At 49.0% G+C, this 17,159-nt stretch overlaps 1 protein-coding gene across 2 annotated transcripts in view; it reads right to left on the bottom strand.

Annotated features, from left to right (window-relative positions):
* Positions 1-6,556: 6,556 nt before the first annotated feature.
* Positions 6,557-17,159, bottom strand: part of NTN4 (netrin 4) — a 48,923-nt gene continuing 38,320 nt past the window's right edge. For both annotated transcript variants that reach the window (XM_075428768.1, XM_075428769.1), the window contains exons 6-10: positions 15,865-16,081; positions 14,958-15,070; positions 13,730-13,798; positions 11,722-11,892; positions 6,557-8,310 (exon numbers count right to left, since the gene is read on the bottom strand). In XM_075428768.1, the coding sequence (XP_075284883.1) occupies positions 8,174-8,310; positions 11,722-11,892; positions 13,730-13,798; positions 14,958-15,070; positions 15,865-16,081 (707 nt within the window). In that variant the 3' untranslated portion in view covers positions 6,557-8,173. The remainder of the gene's footprint in view (positions 8,311-11,721; positions 11,893-13,729; positions 13,799-14,957; positions 15,071-15,864; positions 16,082-17,159) is intronic.

The following is a 17,159-nucleotide window of genomic DNA, read 5'->3' as shown; positions in this document are numbered from 1 at the left end:
TGTTACTCCCCACCCCAGCCTTTTTCCACAGATGTATCTCCATGGACTACTGATCATTAAAATAAAAATGTTCCTTAAGTATAATGAAGAAATATTCAAAAGATTTCAGAAACTATACTAAAATCACAGCAACACTCCCAGTCCTTCACCAGCAGAGCAACAAGCTTCCTTCAGTACAATTCACTCAGAAAAAAACATCCTTGATATAACATGAAAGCAAAATCCTTGCTTCCCCAGTGAGGAAAACTCAAAGAATAGCCGTGTAGGTTTATTTTTTGGGATGCCCTTGAGTAAGCTGTCCCCCAGAATACGCTATGCTGCTAACTCACACTACAGGAAAAATAACAGTGCAGAAATCGTAGCATGAAGCAAGAAGTTATCTCAGTTGTGGATTTGAGCTTGAAGCTGGCATCCAGCTGGCAGAGACCGGATGGCTATTGAATATGTCAACAGCCCCAGATAAATGCCAGGATAGCCTTGTGAACAGAACTCTTGATGGTGTTTTCTCTTGTACTTTTGCTATTTTAGTTCTGTTTGATTTTGCTCTGTTTTTAACGTTATATAGAGAAAGAAAACAGAAGACTCTGCACAGCTAGAGAAAACAAAGTCCTGGAAAGAGAAGAATGAGGATGCCAGCTGGTCACTCCTCCTTTGCTCCTGGCTAATATAACTGCTGCATGTTTGATTTTTTCCAAATCACAGAAGGTTTAAATGACAGGTATGGTATGTCCTCAGCATATGTCATCATCTGCCAGGTATTCAAGGATTTCTAAGGATTTAAGCTTGCCTGCTGTTTGAATACGGGAGGAGCAGTGATCCCCTTTCTCTGGCATGTGTAGGGCTTCCCTGAGGGTGGAAAAGGAGACTGGAATTTAAACTGATTCTCATTTATTTAGCATTTCCCAGTATAAAAGCCGGGAGTTTTCCAAAGCTGACTGGAGTGCAGTCATTTGTGGAGAACAACCTGTGGCTGCTACCTGGGTTACGTCGACATGTAACAATACCTGTCTGCCTCATGAATGTCAGACAAAGCTGTCATAAATCTTGAAGCCCAGCAGTAAAATTAATGGGAATTGCAGAGAGCAGGACCTTGTCAGCTTCATAATAGGTCTGTGGGTGGAAAAAAATTCTTGTGCTTTCCTTCAGGCGTTAGGCAACCCAGCTACTGATGCTCAGTGGCCATTATCCAACTGTAAGTGCTTTTTTTCTCAGAAGAATTCAGTCATTATCGCTTTTAATGTGTCAAAGTTAAACAGTCACCAGCACGGAGGGTGGATGAGGGAGCAAACCCCGCTGCAGTCCGCAGCAGAAGTCTGGCAGGCCGTCTCCTCCTTTCGCCCTTCAGCCTCCAAGCTTCTTGCAGCATTGCTTGTATTTTGTCGCTTGCAGTATTGCTTTGTCATTTCAGAGCTGACCGGGGCACAGCGGGGGCCCGGCCCCTTCCCTCTTCTGCCCCGTCCAGCTGATCGGTATCAGCCCGGGGTGGGGTGTCCTGTTTACGTCCCCGAGCAGGACTTGGAGTGCTGGCTGGTCCCACCAGCACTATCCCCATCCCCGGTCCCCGTGCGGCATCGGGCTCCTCGGAGCGCCGAGGCTGGGCTGTGTGTCCGCACTGCACTGCGTTGTATTTGCAGAGCCTGTCGGGGCTTCTGTCGGTCCCCTGCTGTGACCCGGGAAATATTTTCCACCCCCCCTCCACTGCATAACTTGGCTTCTGCTTTCTTGTTGTTGTTTTTCTCCTCCTGCCTTTGTAGCTGTTGGCTGCAGCCGGGGCCAAGTCACGGGGCAGGATGTGCTGCTTCTCCGGCAGTATGGACAGGCAAATAAATTACACAGTTTTCAGGAACTTTTCGGGGCACTGGAAGGTGATCATCTGCGTGGCCGTGTTGTTAGCATGGCTCCTGGCACAGCTCTGGCCTGCACTGCTTTGCATCCTCCCGATGCCCCAGCCCTGGGGGCTGCCAAGGGCCAGGGTCCCTCCCTAAATGTCTGCTTCTTCAGAGGAGTTTGACAGCATAGGCAGGATTTGTTTGCACTGAAAAGCGGCTCTGGGCACTTTTTGTTCGCATGCACAGCTCCGTCTGAGTGTTTCCAAACTGAAGGGGCTGATGGGGTCTGGGCAGCCATGCCAAGCAAGGGGTGATGGCAGCGATGGCTGTCACTTCCTTGTCTCCCACTGCTGGGGTCCCTTGTCCCTGCATTTGCCTGCAGCTGCAGAGGTGGCAAAGGATGCTGCTGATGTCTCCGCTTGGGCCTCTGCTCTGTTCCACTTCCCTGCCCCTATGGGTGGGTTTAATCCACTGCTCTTCTGCCAAGAGAATCTTGGTGGTGGTCTTTGAGCTACAAAAGTATCTGTGCATTTTCCTGCCCCCTGAGCTGCCCCTGCGGAGCAGCCGGGCAGCTGTAATGGCCCCTTCGGGGTGCTCCTGGGTCTCTGCTGCAACCCTGGGGGAATCAGGGCATCCTTGCACGACTGCTGCCAACACTTCATGTTAGGTGGGGCAAATCTCCAGTCCTCATTTGTGATACCTGAAAGAGTGTCTCCTTATCTCCTACGAGTATTCTTCAGCTAAAGCCCAAGAAGAGGTTATGCAGCAGAGTTGCCCACCCAGAGGCTGCACAAATGCTCAAGGTCCGGAGGCGAGTTGCACCTGATGCAGACAAAGCAGAGGAGAACCAGCTCCGATGAAGAGCAGAGACAGAGAGCAACCACGTTTTTTATGGCCATATATTTTAAGATTATAATGTCAGAAATATCTCCTATTGAAGCAGGTAGGGGTGATGTGTGTGAACCAGACATGGGAAATACAGTGAGGAGTGTTCTTTACTCCAGGTTGACGCCAGCCTAATGGTCGGTTGCTTGGTTTTGGTCTGTTTTTCTTGTGTTTCAGTACCTCAGCGTGTGTCCTGAGCCTGGAGCTGGGCTGCATTTTGCACCTGTTGAAAGGGGTGCGTATCCACGTCCACAGCAAGTCAGTTCAGGGAAACCACTACCGTTGGGTTTAGGAAGCAATTTTATTCTTCTCGACAATTTTCATACAGATCTGAGGGCCTTTTGCCAGCCCTGATTTCCAGATGGCTTAAAATCCATGTCCTATGCTCAGTAAGAGTGTATGACTTCTGTGTATAAGACTGAGAGAAGAGGCCAATGAAAGGAATGCCGGCAGTGTGAGGGGCCTGGCCAGTCAGGGGGAGCTCAGAGACATGAGCAGAGAAAACACCATTTGGGAAAAGAAGCAGCGAGCACATGTGTGGGGAGACACATGCACACCCCCTCACCCACATCTGCACCCCCCGCCCCGACCTCTCAGCAGCCCGATAAACTTCTTTGATGCCTCTTCTACTGATAAGAAAGTGTCTAGGTAGAGCTTGGAGATGTCTTGGGCTGCAGATCACATTGCAGGGAACAAGACTTGGGCAAAACAAAATTTTCCCTGGCCTATGCGCATCACTTTGGCGTAAGTGTATCCACGAGTGCAACGCATCTGTGAGCACACCACACCCGTGAGCACACCACAGCTGGAAGCACACCACATCCGCAAGCAGCCCAGCATTATTTTTCCTCCAAAGGAGCCACTGGAGCGACAGACAAATGAGAGGATGGGCACAGCCTGGAGCTGGGCTGGGCACACAGGGTGGCTCTCTCGCTGCCTGCCGCAACACATTGGCCTCTCAGCCATGCTAACATTTTCAATATGCCAACAAGTTGCCCATATATAGTATATTTATCAGTCTGTGAGCCATGCCGAGGCTTCACTGCCTTCCCTTCAAGCAATAAAAGGCGTTTGTGATGTTTCTGTGCTGAACTGTGGGAAAAGAGCGGCAAGAAGCTCTGACCCCTGGGCAAGGGCATGCTTTGGAAACACCGTCATTGAAAAATCAACACATCAGCCCAGAAGGCCCACAGGCAGCCGATCTCCTCCTGCCTTATCAGAAAGAAGGCTCCTCTGGATGCTGGAGCAGCAGCCACCGGACATTTTTGAGATGTTTATTCTATCCAGTGTTGATACTGAAGTCAATACGATAACTAAAAATAAAGATTTAAAAAAAAAAATACAGTGCAGCTATTTGTTCCCGAGTTGTTATGTTTACCCATACCAGCCCGGCTTTCCATTTAGGCAGGCCGGTAGTACCAGATGGTCAGTCATTTTCAGCAACATGGTCATATCCCAGAAGATTTAGCCTGCTGAAGCAACTCTATTAAACACGCCTGTAATTTTCCACTGCGACTGGAAGATCGTATTCCTCTGGGGCGAGTGATGGCTGGCTGGATGAATGCCACAGGCGTGCAACGGGTACAGCCTCGAGCCCATTCCTGCGTGGCAGGAGCGAACACCATTTCTGCAGCCTGCCAGGACTTTGTCTTGGAGGTGCTGAGGACGGAGGAGGCCCCCATCAGTAGCACCTCCTGGGAGGTGGGGGACATGTTGCTGGGGTCCATGGGCTGTCCAGTCGCCCTACAGCCAGCTGCTGCTGCAGGGAAGTGTGAGGCCGGGGCTTTTTCCCCATCCCTTCTTGCATGCACAGCCTGTAGGCATGGTTGGTGTCTGTTAAGATGGTCCAAAGAAAGAAATGCTCTTTAACAGAATAAAAGCAGATGTTTCACCTAAACACCTCCATTCGGTCACCTCCTGCTTGCTGATGAACGAGCTAGGCAGAGGTACCCATCCCGCAGGCCCTGCAGAGCCAGGGAGCGCTCACCCCATTTGCAGATGTTTACTAATGAGCAACCAGATGTGTAAGGTGATGTCCCCGAGTAAGGATGCAGGACATCCCTGAGTCCTGCCTCCTTCAAGCACCCGGCTTCAGGTTGGTGAAAACTAATGGGCAGATCTGGGTAGCTCTTCCTGCTTTCTTCCACAAATAGCAGTGGCGGCAGAGGACAGTGGAGAAAGCTCCACTTGCACAGCAGCACATGGATTTAGTTAGTGCCTGGTCCTGACAGCCCTCAAGGGAATGCTCTGGGGAGGGCAGCTGCAACTCCCAGGGCCACTGCCACCACTCTGATCCCTGAAACCCTGGCACTTGCCTCATCTCTCCTCTTGCCAGGAGTAGCACGGTCCAGAGAAGGGCAGCTCAGCCTCTGGGAGCTTGTCAGCTTTGGTTCCATCAGCAACTCTTGTTTGTAAGGCCAGAGGGATATTTCTGGAAGAAAAGACCCATATGTGGATGCTGCTGTGCACCCAAACAGACTCACTGCCAACTCTGATTATGAATGGGTTGGTTTTCCTGCCACTGCCTTTTGTCACACAGCAGGATGGGCCAAGGCATGGCTCCTCCTGGAGCCGTCAAGCAATAAATCTGCTCTTGACATGGGCGAGGAAAGACATCCTGTTCTTATCCATGTAACAGACAGGATTAAACGGATAAACCAGGCAGGTTGCTTCCATGAACTCACTCACTCACTCACTCACTCACTTGCTCGCTCACTCACTCACTCGCTTGCTCACTCACTCGCAACGATTTACTGTCCAAACAAGCTTTTCTCCTTGAGAAGGGCTGGGCTGGCCATCTCGTCACTGTGAGGTGATCTCATATGGGTGGAGGGATATCCAGCTCGCCCAGTCTCGGTAAAGGGACATTTCTCCTTTCAGCCAGAATCCTCTCACAGAAATCTCTCACGGGCAGATTTGCCCTACAGAAGCTGTCCCTTTCCTTCACAAAACCATCAGCGCCCAGACCCACGGCTGGGACTGGGGTCAGACAACGTGCCTTGAGCAGTGTCCACCACTGGAGCCATCCCAGTTCCTTGCAGTGCTTGAGCCACCTGGGACTGCGGGCCTCTCCTCTCACAGCCTCCAGCTTTCATGATGCCACCTTAACCAACTAGCTGTTGCAAAGGCAGTTTTAATGGCATTAAAATAAAATCAAGCAGAACATATGTCAAGCAGGTAAAACTGCAGAGTTTTAAATCGAAGTGGGGCTATTGGAGACTCTGAGTCTCCCAGTGTCTCTGTTGAAGGACTCTTTCCCTGCCCTCTCCTCTAGCCACCAGGGAGACGGGTGCTGCCGCAGCACAGTGCCCCGGCAGTCACTGATTAACCGCCCGCCCAGGGAGCTGCTGCCCACGCTGCTTGTTACGCCTCGACCCCCTGGCTGCTCATTTCTGATGCTTGATTTCACTCTGCCGTGGTTTTTATAGACCTTTTGCCACAGCGCTCATTTCCCACAGCCTTTTTTTCCCTCTACAGTTTCAAATGTTCGGAGTGAGCCTGACTTCTGCCACCTCTGGCTTGCTTTTTATGGGTAACTGCTCTGCAGCTCAGCCATCGGGGTTGTGTGGATGCAAGGATCTGGCCAGCTTTGAAAATATTTAGGTACAACTGCCCTTTGTACAAGAATAGCTTATAAGCCTCCCAAAACAGAAGTGAAATGGGATTTCTGTGAGTCATCCATGCCAGCTGGCTTTTTACCACATGGTGAACGTTACCCCCAAGAGAGGAAAGTCTCACCCACGGCAGCTTCTCTCCACCCAGCACCATCTTCTCTGCACTCTTTAGTGCAGGCATGAAGACCGAATTGCCAGTGGCATAAGCAGTAACAGGAGATGAAGATGTTGAAATCATATTATATTTATTACATACATGGGATATAAAAACAAATTACCAAAATAGTATCATTTCTTCTCTGAGTCCACAGGACCTTGAAAGAAAAATGCATACGTAAAGCAGATTGGCAGACTTGTGACTTCTCTGGTGTTGTATGTCTTCCTTTTGATTTCCCTCACACAAACAAAACACACTCTATGCAATGTGGTTTAAAGATGCTTTACAGAAAAGATACATTTTAGTGCTGAAAACTGTAGTAAACTGTGCTATATTCCATACTGGTGTTAATGAGGAAGTATAATGGCCATATATATTGCAAACAATAACACGGAAGAAAACAAATCAAATGTTCAGTTTTAAATACTAACATAAAAAGAAAAGAAACTCCAGGCCCACCATGTATCGCTGGGCTGTGATATGTGAATGCGAGTCCTTTCTCTTCTCCACATCCATTCCTTTTCCTGCAGGCAGAGTTTTTCTCCTCTGACAATTGCATTTTTTATCTCAAAGTCTCCTCTTCTTCCCAGGCTGCTTGCGAAGTCTCGCTGGAGTCCTGCCTACGGGGTCCAAGTGCTGGTCTGAAGCTGGGACTTCAGTGCAAATATACTTTATCTTTCAGATTGCATCCTCAGATAATCTGAGTGGCCAGTGCCAGGCTGGCCATTCCCTTTATACCGTTGACGCCGTCCAACTGGGGGAAGTCTTCAGGAGTGCTTCTGTTTCAGGGAGTTTTGTTCATGTGCCACCTTCACCCTCTTCTTTCCCCAACACAATTAGACTTCCCGCACTGTTAAGTGGCAGGTAGTAAAGTGCTTTATACAATGAAATATTTACACTAGGGCTAAGCTTGTTTCTTAACACTTCAAGGACAAAAGCTCAGAGATGCTGCACCTTCCCAGGCTGGCTCTTCTCTGCGGCCGTGTGGTGGGTGAAGAGCCGGCCTCTGCCCGGTGCCACGCTTGTGCCAAGGCAGAAGGATTCGATTCACTCTGGCAGCTCCACCCTTGCCAGCACTGGCAGAGAATTCAGCCCCCAAAACCTTCAGCGGGATGACCGGGTGAAAAGCACACAGTGCCTAATTCTCTTAGACGGGTGCCGTGTCCTAACCCGAGTGGGGCGTTTCTAAAGAGCAGTTGTCGCTGCCATGCTGCCACCAGTGCCTGCCCGCCACTGCAGCCATCGCCTTCCCCGCAGCATCCTCTGGAAACCTCTGGAAGTCGTTCAGGATCCACGCTGGTGGCATCGGCAGTGGTGTTTTAGTTCTCAGCTGTGGCTCGTGGGCGCGCTTTCCCTCTCCAGGGTGGCAATTTAGTCTAGGGCGATCAGTGGCTTCCCAGGAGTTGCTCCAACATCGTCCCAGAGCGAGACAAGCGTCCGCCCTTCCTTTTGTTTCCCTCAACGTAACGATGAGCTGGGCTCAGGTGAGCCCCTGGCGAGGAAGCCACAGGCGAGTGAATGAACATCGGCCAGGAAGGGTTAAATCAGACAGCGCTTACAACTCTGAATGCTTCGCTACATGTTTTGGCACTATTTTCTTACATTCCAGTTTTCATCCTAGAGGTCTTCTCTCTGTGAAGGCTGTTGCATTTTGTGCATAAAGAAATGCCCTAGGCAGTCACGCACCTCTAGTTGCAGTCTCTTTTCAGAATCTCCAGGACTTTTCTTCCGAGAGCCGACTTCCACTGATGGACAAAGCTTTTCATGTTGACGATGAGTCTGCCCGTTCGGACGTCCTCATGTCCTGCCACGAGGTACTCCAAGCCTGCAAACCAGCAAAGCAGTCAGGAATTGCACAGCACTACGCTTAAGAGGCGTATTGATGTTGCAATGTCAGCGTGCATATCTAGTCCCGTGTAAAAAAGCACTTACACGAAGCAATATTTATATGTGTCAATTCTCTCATATATCTGTATATCTATACCTGGGTCTGTATGTACAGAAAATTGACCTCTATGGCACATCTGCCAGTGACATGCAGCATACAAACTTTGATTTTGTTGGCTTCTAAATATAAACGGAAGATGAACCCTGAGGGCTGTGCTACAAGTTTTTCTGCCTCATTAGGGAACTGCTATTACCTTCATTTGGCAGCCACCTGCCTCACCCCTCCCTGAATATACCTGGGCCTTGAAATCAGTCTGTTCAGCGCGTTCCAGCAGGATGGGGCAGGATGGCCCAGTGCTGGTGTCTTGCTCAAAATGGCCAGTGGCCCCTTGCAGGCAAAGGCACGCCGGACCCTGACAAGACGCAGTACTAGATTTGCCAGCGAAAGCACCCCAGAAGAGCCTGAGGGGGTGGCAGTCACACTGAAAAGGGCTCCACCAACTTCTGCCCCCACCAGATGTTTTAGAGACATGACAGCAGCATCTGGCAAGGCCTTGCCTGGTGTCCAGGTGCTGCCAGATCTGGCTGGAGTGCGGCCCCACAGTGCTCTGCCGCAGGGCTCACCCCAGGCATCCAGATCTGCGCTTGGCTTTCAGGGCACAGCTCAAAGAGCGCTTGGAGCCAGGCAATAACTGCTAAGCGGGGGGACAGAGCGAAGCCTTTGGCTTGAGTTAGCTAAAGAAACACTGCCACAGATCCCAACAGCCTAAATAGGCCATGAATGTGCCATAAATGGGGATAACAAGGAGGATAATCCCTCCCGTGGCAGAAGGAGCTCCCTGCTGGGGCCAGCATCCCGCTGCAGCATGCTTGGGGTACAGCAAGCACGAGACCCACCCCCACGTAGCCCCTCCTCCTCACACTGGTCCGGGGAGCACCATGCCATGGCATGAACTAGCCTGGGGGAGACTTGTCTCCTCCAGTGCTCTCGGTCACCCCGCTCCATCCCGGCCACAGCGGGGAGCCTGCTCGTGTTTCCTTGGGTTTTTGTTTTGTAGTTCAGAATAAAGGAAGAGTGTCCCCTAGTTAAAGGTCAAGCAAGTTTTTCTTTAATTCAATACAATTTATTATCTAATCTACTTCATCGGAGTTTTTGGGCACACACATCCTCTCTTTTGCCAAGTAAACACAGGATATGTGCATGGCAGTATCACCCTTTGCAAGACATTCATTTTGGCCACGACAATCCTGCTGTTAGAAACATCGCTTCTCAAGGGCTCCTAAATCTGTCTCCCTTGGGAGAGAAACACGGCATGCACCCTCAGAGAGCAAGCGAACGTTGCCGCCATTGCTGATTAGGTAGGGCTTTCTAGATTTTCAACCCGATGTTACAGAAGTGTGAAAATAAAATGAATTTAACGAGCGAGATGCTGCAAGCCAGGAGTTGAGGCTGTGCGCTTTGCCCTGCGTTGCTGGCAGGCAGCTCTCTGCTTCTTTGTGCCTGTGCTTGGCAGAGCCGAGGAGGGGAAGGGGCTCCTGTTCTCTTGCAGATGGCTGAGACTGTTGAACCTTTCAGCTCAGTGTCCCCCCAGGAGGCCAGCCTGCCTCCGTGGGTGTGTGTGGAGGGAAAGGTGTGCAAGGGTAGTGAATAGCCCCTAGTAGAAACTTAAGCACATTTATCATCTGAAACCAGCCCACCGAGATTTGATAACTGCTTGGAGTTTTTATTTCTTGCCAGAGCCTTTAAAAGCCTACGCTCCTTTTCGTATCCGTTTAGCGTTGTGAAACAGAATAAAAATATGTCTTTCTTTCTTTTATTTTTATCTTTCATCTCCTCTATGTTTTTGGGAGATGTGATTTCCATTCTAGCTATATGTCAGGAAATTGTTTTGTGTCTGCTTGGCTTTTCATCCAGTTGCTGTTGGTTTATTCATCTGGAGGTCATAAGCTCTAACCCTGAAAGAGGGTTAAATCTGCTAATATAGTATTGCCAACCATTCAGAAATGAATATGGTAGCTAAAGAGACCCATGAGATTTAAAAAAATATCTGTGATCCTTTTTTATTCCCTTGGAAATGATTGAATCTTAAAGATGTGCTCAGTTGATGTTTTCAAGTTTCTCATTAAGACCAAACTTCGCAGCTTCTTTCCAACAGGAAAGCTGAGATTAATTTACACTCACAGGACTCCAGCAGCTGCAAGACAATTCTGGACTGCGGTGTGAATCATGAGAGCTGGTAAGGCAGTAACACCTGATGTGTCAGACGCCTGGATTCTCCCTAAAGGCAATTGCACCTCCACTCTTCCACTGATGTCCAAGCGACCTCCATCGATTCTGTGATTACTGCTGTCTCTTCCTCTGCTGAGGAAAATCAGTGAAGCTCCTCTGAAGTTAGTGGAGTCGCAAAGCTGGGTGTGAGGTGCAGGGCTGGGCTGCCCTGTACACTCGGTGTCTGACAGCTTTCCCGGTGTTCCTCCAGGTTCATATTAAGGCAACTGCATCTGAGCTTTCTTGCTTGCATTTGCATATGGAAAAATAAAACAGCTGTATCTGTTTAACTATCGTTTTCTGGTGTTTTACCAATATTCAAAGTCTTACTGAAACTGACGTTTTGATCGGTGATTTCCGAGTGATGTGTGTGCCTCATGAAAGAAAACCCTTTATCTGAATTAGTTGGTAACTGTTGGTTTATCTCAGAGTTGTAAAGAAAGGTGTGTCACCTGGAGCTTAGTTTTGCTCTGCTGAAGAAAACCCTGAGTCTGCATCTCCTTGTCCGTGTCGGAGCCTGCATGCACTGTTTAGCCACCACTGGTCAAACTCCATTTCAGTGAAAGAAGACGAGAAAAAACTGTGAAGCCAAAGCTGCCCTCTCACTGCGTAAGAGAATTTCTCCCAAATCTTGCAGATGCAAATTAGTGCTACTTTTAAAGAGACATCTTTCCTTGAGTTTAGGTTAGAACTTCAGTGCAATAACATGACTCAAATTAGACTTCAATGTGTTTTTATGGATTTATATTAGCATTAGTTTTGAAAAGATACATCATGTAGTCATGCCATGATATGCAACTCACTCCCTGAAGGAACAGACTGAGACTGGTAAAGCTGTAAGACTGTTATTATGCTTCATAAAGAGAATTGTATGTTTGAAAGTCTATAGAATGAAATAAGTTTTTCTCTACAAAATTCAAATTTTGTGGAAATTCCTGTTGGAATCCAGATGATGTAACAGCCAACAACTTAATCAACTCTGGGCTGCAATCTCAGCTCATTGGCATGAGAGGATGAAGGGGTGGGAATGAGATCCGTGTAAGCATGGTGGGGATGTACTGCTTAGGGAGTCAAACCTACCGGGATTGAGGATGGGACAAGTGCAGCCTCTGTTAGTCCAGGATTCAGGGTAGAGCGTCCTCTTGCCCCGAAGGATTTTTAGCTTTGTAGATTTCAAGACTTTCTTGATCTTCACATTGACTTCTGCATGGGACCCTTTGTCATGAGCTGACAAGATCTTCGTCTTGATCACTGTGAAGACACAAATTCAAACCCAGGAATACATGAACTATTTAAATAGTCTCTTTTGGGGTTTTTTTGTCTAATGGAGGAGTCTGGGCAAAGCAGTGAAGACAATTACTCTGTTATAGCAGAGTTAGCCCAACGCTCCTTGCTGGGGAGCCCAGGGTCAGCACAGCTACCAGGGAGTGCATACGTCCCCATTCCCATGGGCAGGAACGCTGCTGGTTGGTTTGGCCACAGCCCCTGGACCTGCCACACAGGCAGCAGGAGAGGTCAAATGACCTGACTGTCAAAATTTCTGAGGGCCCAGTTTTGTCCCAGAGCTTGGCAATGACTTTGGCTTCATCAGCACTTTCGGAAATCAAGCAGAAAGCCTTTCTTCTAGGGATGGACCTGGAGGCTTTGCTAGTCTTGCCTCGGGCAGACCAGGCAGCAGGCAGGGATGTGAGGGGCTGCCTCCATCCCACCCGGGTGAGCACTCCTGCTGTGGGTCCTCCCGCTTTGCAGAGCTGCCAAATCCAAATGTAACGGCAGAGACTAAAGAGTTGGTGGGGACTGAGGCAAATCCCAGACTATTCTGAGCTCACAGATACTCACAGGCACATCCCCACCACCTGGTATCCCACCTGCTGAGCCCCTGCGTGGTGGAGGCTCCAGGCTTGGGTCCCACGCTTGAGCGTCCCCCCGATCGTGCTGACACCTACACTGGTAGACATCACCCTACGGCAGTGCTTTAGTCAATGCTGCACTGGAGGAAGCTCAGTAAAACCTCCCCGCCTACGGTACGGCCTCCTGAGGCTCACGATGAGCACCGTAATTCATCTGTCTCTGCAGCATAGCCGACACCTTTGCATGCTGAGTGGTGAAAGAGTGGGAAACCTGAGTGCACTTTAGATAAGATTTATGAACTTGAGGGTTTTCTGACTTTTTTTTTTTTTATTTCTTCTCTTTTACAAGATTCAACACTGTCACTATCATGGCCAGGGAGCAAAGCAAAGCAGAATCAGTTTTTTTCCAAATATCTATCTCTAAGCCAGGGCTATATTTCTACAGCTGGCGGCCCCTTGAACTTCCCTCTCTGTGTTGCTCTGCAGCCTGCAGAGGCAGGGGTTATCTCTCTGTGCATTTTCAACTTCAGTGCGAGACAAAACAGGTGCAAGAGACCCCTGGAAGGCTGTGAAGGAGGGGAGTACTACCCAGAGCATTCCTTGCTCTGCTGCGGTATGAAGGAGGAGGTTCACTGGCACGCACCTGAGAGGTCTTGGGAAACAAAGTGCCTCCTCTCATTCATTTGAAGTCAATAGGCACACAGGCAATATATATCACCCCATTGCAACAGCTGGACTTTGTTGACAGAGGGAAGTTTCTAGTGGCTACCAGAGCCTTGTTCTCTGCATAGTGTCTTGTGTGGTGGTCACCATTGCTCATTACATTCCACATAACTCAGATTTAGTGATTTCTATACTGTGCTTGGGGCATCTGGTCTACAGACAGAGTAGTCACCATTTTTGGTAACAGTGCTTTACAGTCTGTCTCGGACCTAGGAAACCTCTCAGGGACACTTCCAGCTCTTGTCCTCCCATGATTTTGGTCCTCCCATGATTTTGGCACAAAGGCATTTTGGTAACAAGAGGGACGGGCAGCAGAGCAAGATACTTTACCCACCTTGACTTGGCACCATGATATTTGTACATTTTGGAAAGGTCAAAGATCTGCCCTTAAACTAAGTAGCCGATGGGTTTGCCAGGATGGAGCAGTGCACACAGCAGCACTGCTCAGGCTTTATACTCTTGCCCTGGCTCTCAGTGCCTCCCCTTCCGCCCCTGCCACCTCACCCGCAACTCACCGTAGGTGTACTTCATCCCGCAGAAGACCTTGGAATTCCCTAAAACTTGCTCTTTACATTCGCATTTACCTGGGGAAAGAGAAGGAAGCAAACACCTGTGGATTGTACTTAAAAGAAGTGAGGCTTCAAAGGCAAAGCCTGGGACCCGCCAGAGGTTTTCATGTGGTCCCCAAGCCCCGTGCAAAAAAAGCCCTATTTTCAGATCCGGACTGAATATACAATCTTAATCCAAGGGCAGTTATTCCTTGTTTACACTTTGAAGAGAAGGGAAACAAAGGCCTTATTATTTTGCCTTGGGATGCAAATAACACGCATGTCTCCCCGCGGTATTTTCCATTCCGTAATGTACCAGACAAAATTTTAGAAGGAAATGTTGCAGAGGTTAAGGCAGACTAATGACTTCTGTGATCTTAGAACAAAGAATAACATGATATACTTATTTACGTTTAAAATGAAGTTGCCCAGACAAACGATGGAGCTTTCCCCTCAATTAACTCAATTATTGTATCTTTGAGATTTTATCATACCACTTTCTGAAAAACACAGGAAATGACGCTCGACCGCTTGCATGCAGCCATCGCATGGAGGGACGGCTCGATGCTGCGCCGTGGGGCCAGCGGGCCTTGCAGCAACCTCCCGCAGCACGGGGAGGGGGGAAATAACTTCCCCAGCTGAAGCCGTGGCTGGAATGCTAGGAAATCTCTCACTGTATCGTAAACCGAAACTGATGCCATAATTGTTGTGGGTATCAGGGAAATAAATTTTTATTTGGGAATTTCCTGACTCCCCGCCTGTGAAGTGGCAAACCTCAGCCTCTAAATAACATTGCTGGTTTGCCCAACGTGTAGTAGTTCTAGAGAATACAAAGACACATTTAAAACATGATCGACAAAAGAGAGTGTTTGTCCTTGAAATTCAGAGCCGGGGCTGCAAATTCAGGCAGGCTACTCTTGCCCTACCAACAGCTAAATGCTGGGTGCAGGCTTTCAGCAAGAAGCATCTGCCTAAAGGGTCTGCACGTCCTCACACTGATGGGACGAGCCATCAGGCTCCTCTGTCTTGTGGAGGAAAAGGAGGTGATCGCACAGGACATCATTAACAGGAAAATGTCCACCCCCTCTTGCAACTGCCAGGGCACTAATTACAAGCCAGTGTAGAAGACCGCATCTGCGCTGGCTGCTGGCAGGAGGGATGGGGCAGGGAAACACACGTGAAGCCACCGTCCTACCGGAATGCCGGAGCGCCGAGAAGCCCTGCTCCTCCTCCCAGCTCCAGACGGGCTCGCTCTGGTTGAGCACTGGCTGGAAAGGTGGCACTTCGTGGTGCCAGGTCATGTCCGAGCTGTTGAGGGGACAGGCAAGCAGTCAGCCTTTCTGGAGCCAGCGGAAAGCTGGGCCACTACTAACCCGCCCTCCAGGCACAGAGTGACTGTGTGTCTTGGTGGTGTTAAACGCAAGGGGCGGTTTTGGAAATGAACAGCTGGAGTGTTCTCAGAGTGGGTCATGAATCCATTTGGGGTTTAAAATGCATTATAGGGATTATAAATAAATGTAAGTAAATATATACTATATATATACTATAAATAAAACAAATAAATTATAAACTAATGTATTATTTATAAATAAAATATGTTATTTATAAGTAAAATATCCCCAGCATGGTAAGAAAAAGCAACACATAATATCCCAAGAGTGGAATATTATTGAAATGTGCTGTCTTCTAAAAGTCAGAGCCTGACTCTAAGTCCAGCACAGTCAATGAAAGGTGAGTTGCAACAGAACAACATTAACCCTTTGGCCTCCTCTCGATCAGATCTCCCTGAGGCTCACATTTTGCTCATGGAGAGGCAGCAACAGTAGAAGGTTATGGAAAACACCCCATAACACCAGCACCAAGAGCCAGTAATCCAACCTTGCCACTGCCCAACGTGCACCAGGCACTCAGGCAAACTGCAGCCTCAGGCCCCGCTCCACCCCCAGTTCCTGACCATACCAAACCCCAAATATTTTATGTAAGAGAGATTTTTCAGACCACAGGCCGTGCACAAATCATGTGGGAGCAGTGCCTTCCCTGGGGTGGAAATTGCGGGGGGATTCCTGAGGCTGGGGTGGGGTGGTAGGGACCCCCCAACTCACCTGCTGGTGCGGCAGTCGCCGGTGCGGGGGTCGCAGCTGCGGGCGCAGTCGCAGGGGCGGCAGCCGTAGGCACCGAAGCCCCAGTAGCCGGGGAGGCATTGGTCGCAGTGGGGCCCCGCCACGCCGGGCTTACAGGGGCAGTCGCCAGTGCTGGGGTCACAGAAGGTGTGGGGTCCCAGGGGGAGCGCGGCTGATCCCAGGGGGTGGCAGGAGCAGGCTGTGGGGGACACCGCGGGGGAAGAGAGAGCATCTGTGAGTGTGACCGTTCTGCGGGACGCAGGCAGAGGAGACGCCTGTGAAACCGCCGCTCTGCCTAGGGACTATGATGCTTCTGCGCTTTTTCCCTCTCATCTGTACAAATCTGACCAGAATCTCCCTTTAGAAACCATATGACTTTACCTTTTGTGAGGTATCTTAATTATTCAACCCACCTTGGTTTTTCATCATGTTTTGCCAAACAGGCCTTTATTACCTTCCTTCTAGCATCTGGACTCCAGTCCAACCAAGTACTCAGGGATGCGCCTGGCTCACGATGACATTTAAAGAAACTGTGGGGGCTTCACTGCAAAACTGAATCAGAGCATAACTGCTTTCTAAAGTAATAACAACTGTCTTGCATCCAGGAGGTTAAAAAAAACCCCTCGGAATGGTCATTTTAATTACAGTGGAGGATGAGTCTGTCTCTGTCTGATTTTCTTTTAAAGCCATTATTTGAAAACATGAAAAAAAAAAAAAGAATGAGGACACCAATGGCTCAGAAATATGCTTTTGCATATAGTCCAGGACATGGGTTTGCAGAGTGCATGTCAGAAATGCCAGCCGTGCTTTTTTTCCTCTGGCAGGAGAGCAATGCACTGGAAGAGTACCGGGACACACTGGGAGAAATGGCCATTCTCACAAATTAGAAACGATGCCCTAAAATACGTGGTGTGAAGATTTCCTTGCCTACTTCTTAGGATTTTTCTTTTGCGTAAATGTGATTTGTGTCAGGTAGAAGACTACAAGCTTTTTTCCCCCAAAGATGTTCATCTTTCCAAAGACCAGAAATACAGTTATCAACAGTGTGAGCCAAACCTCTGCCCATGTGGCCTGGCCAGCAGGCAACACAGTGTCCTGCAGGACCAGTAGCAGGGTGACTCGTGCTCTCCTTCCCACAAGGTTTGGTTGTCTGAGCAGGACATGTTATGGTCAGCCTTGTGCATTACGGCAAAAAATTCCCTCTTGAAAGACTTTTGTCTAAAACTCAATTTACATAAAAATTGGTTTTCCTGGAAATTTTCATTTAGAGGGAAAAT

Source organism: Opisthocomus hoazin, chromosome 8, assembly GCF_030867145.1.
Source record: "Opisthocomus hoazin isolate bOpiHoa1 chromosome 8, bOpiHoa1.hap1, whole genome shotgun sequence".
NCBI lineage: Eukaryota > Metazoa > Chordata > Aves > Opisthocomiformes > Opisthocomidae > Opisthocomus > Opisthocomus hoazin.
The sequence above is the reverse complement of the archived record's forward strand: the minus strand, read 5'-3'. Positions and strand labels throughout refer to the sequence as shown.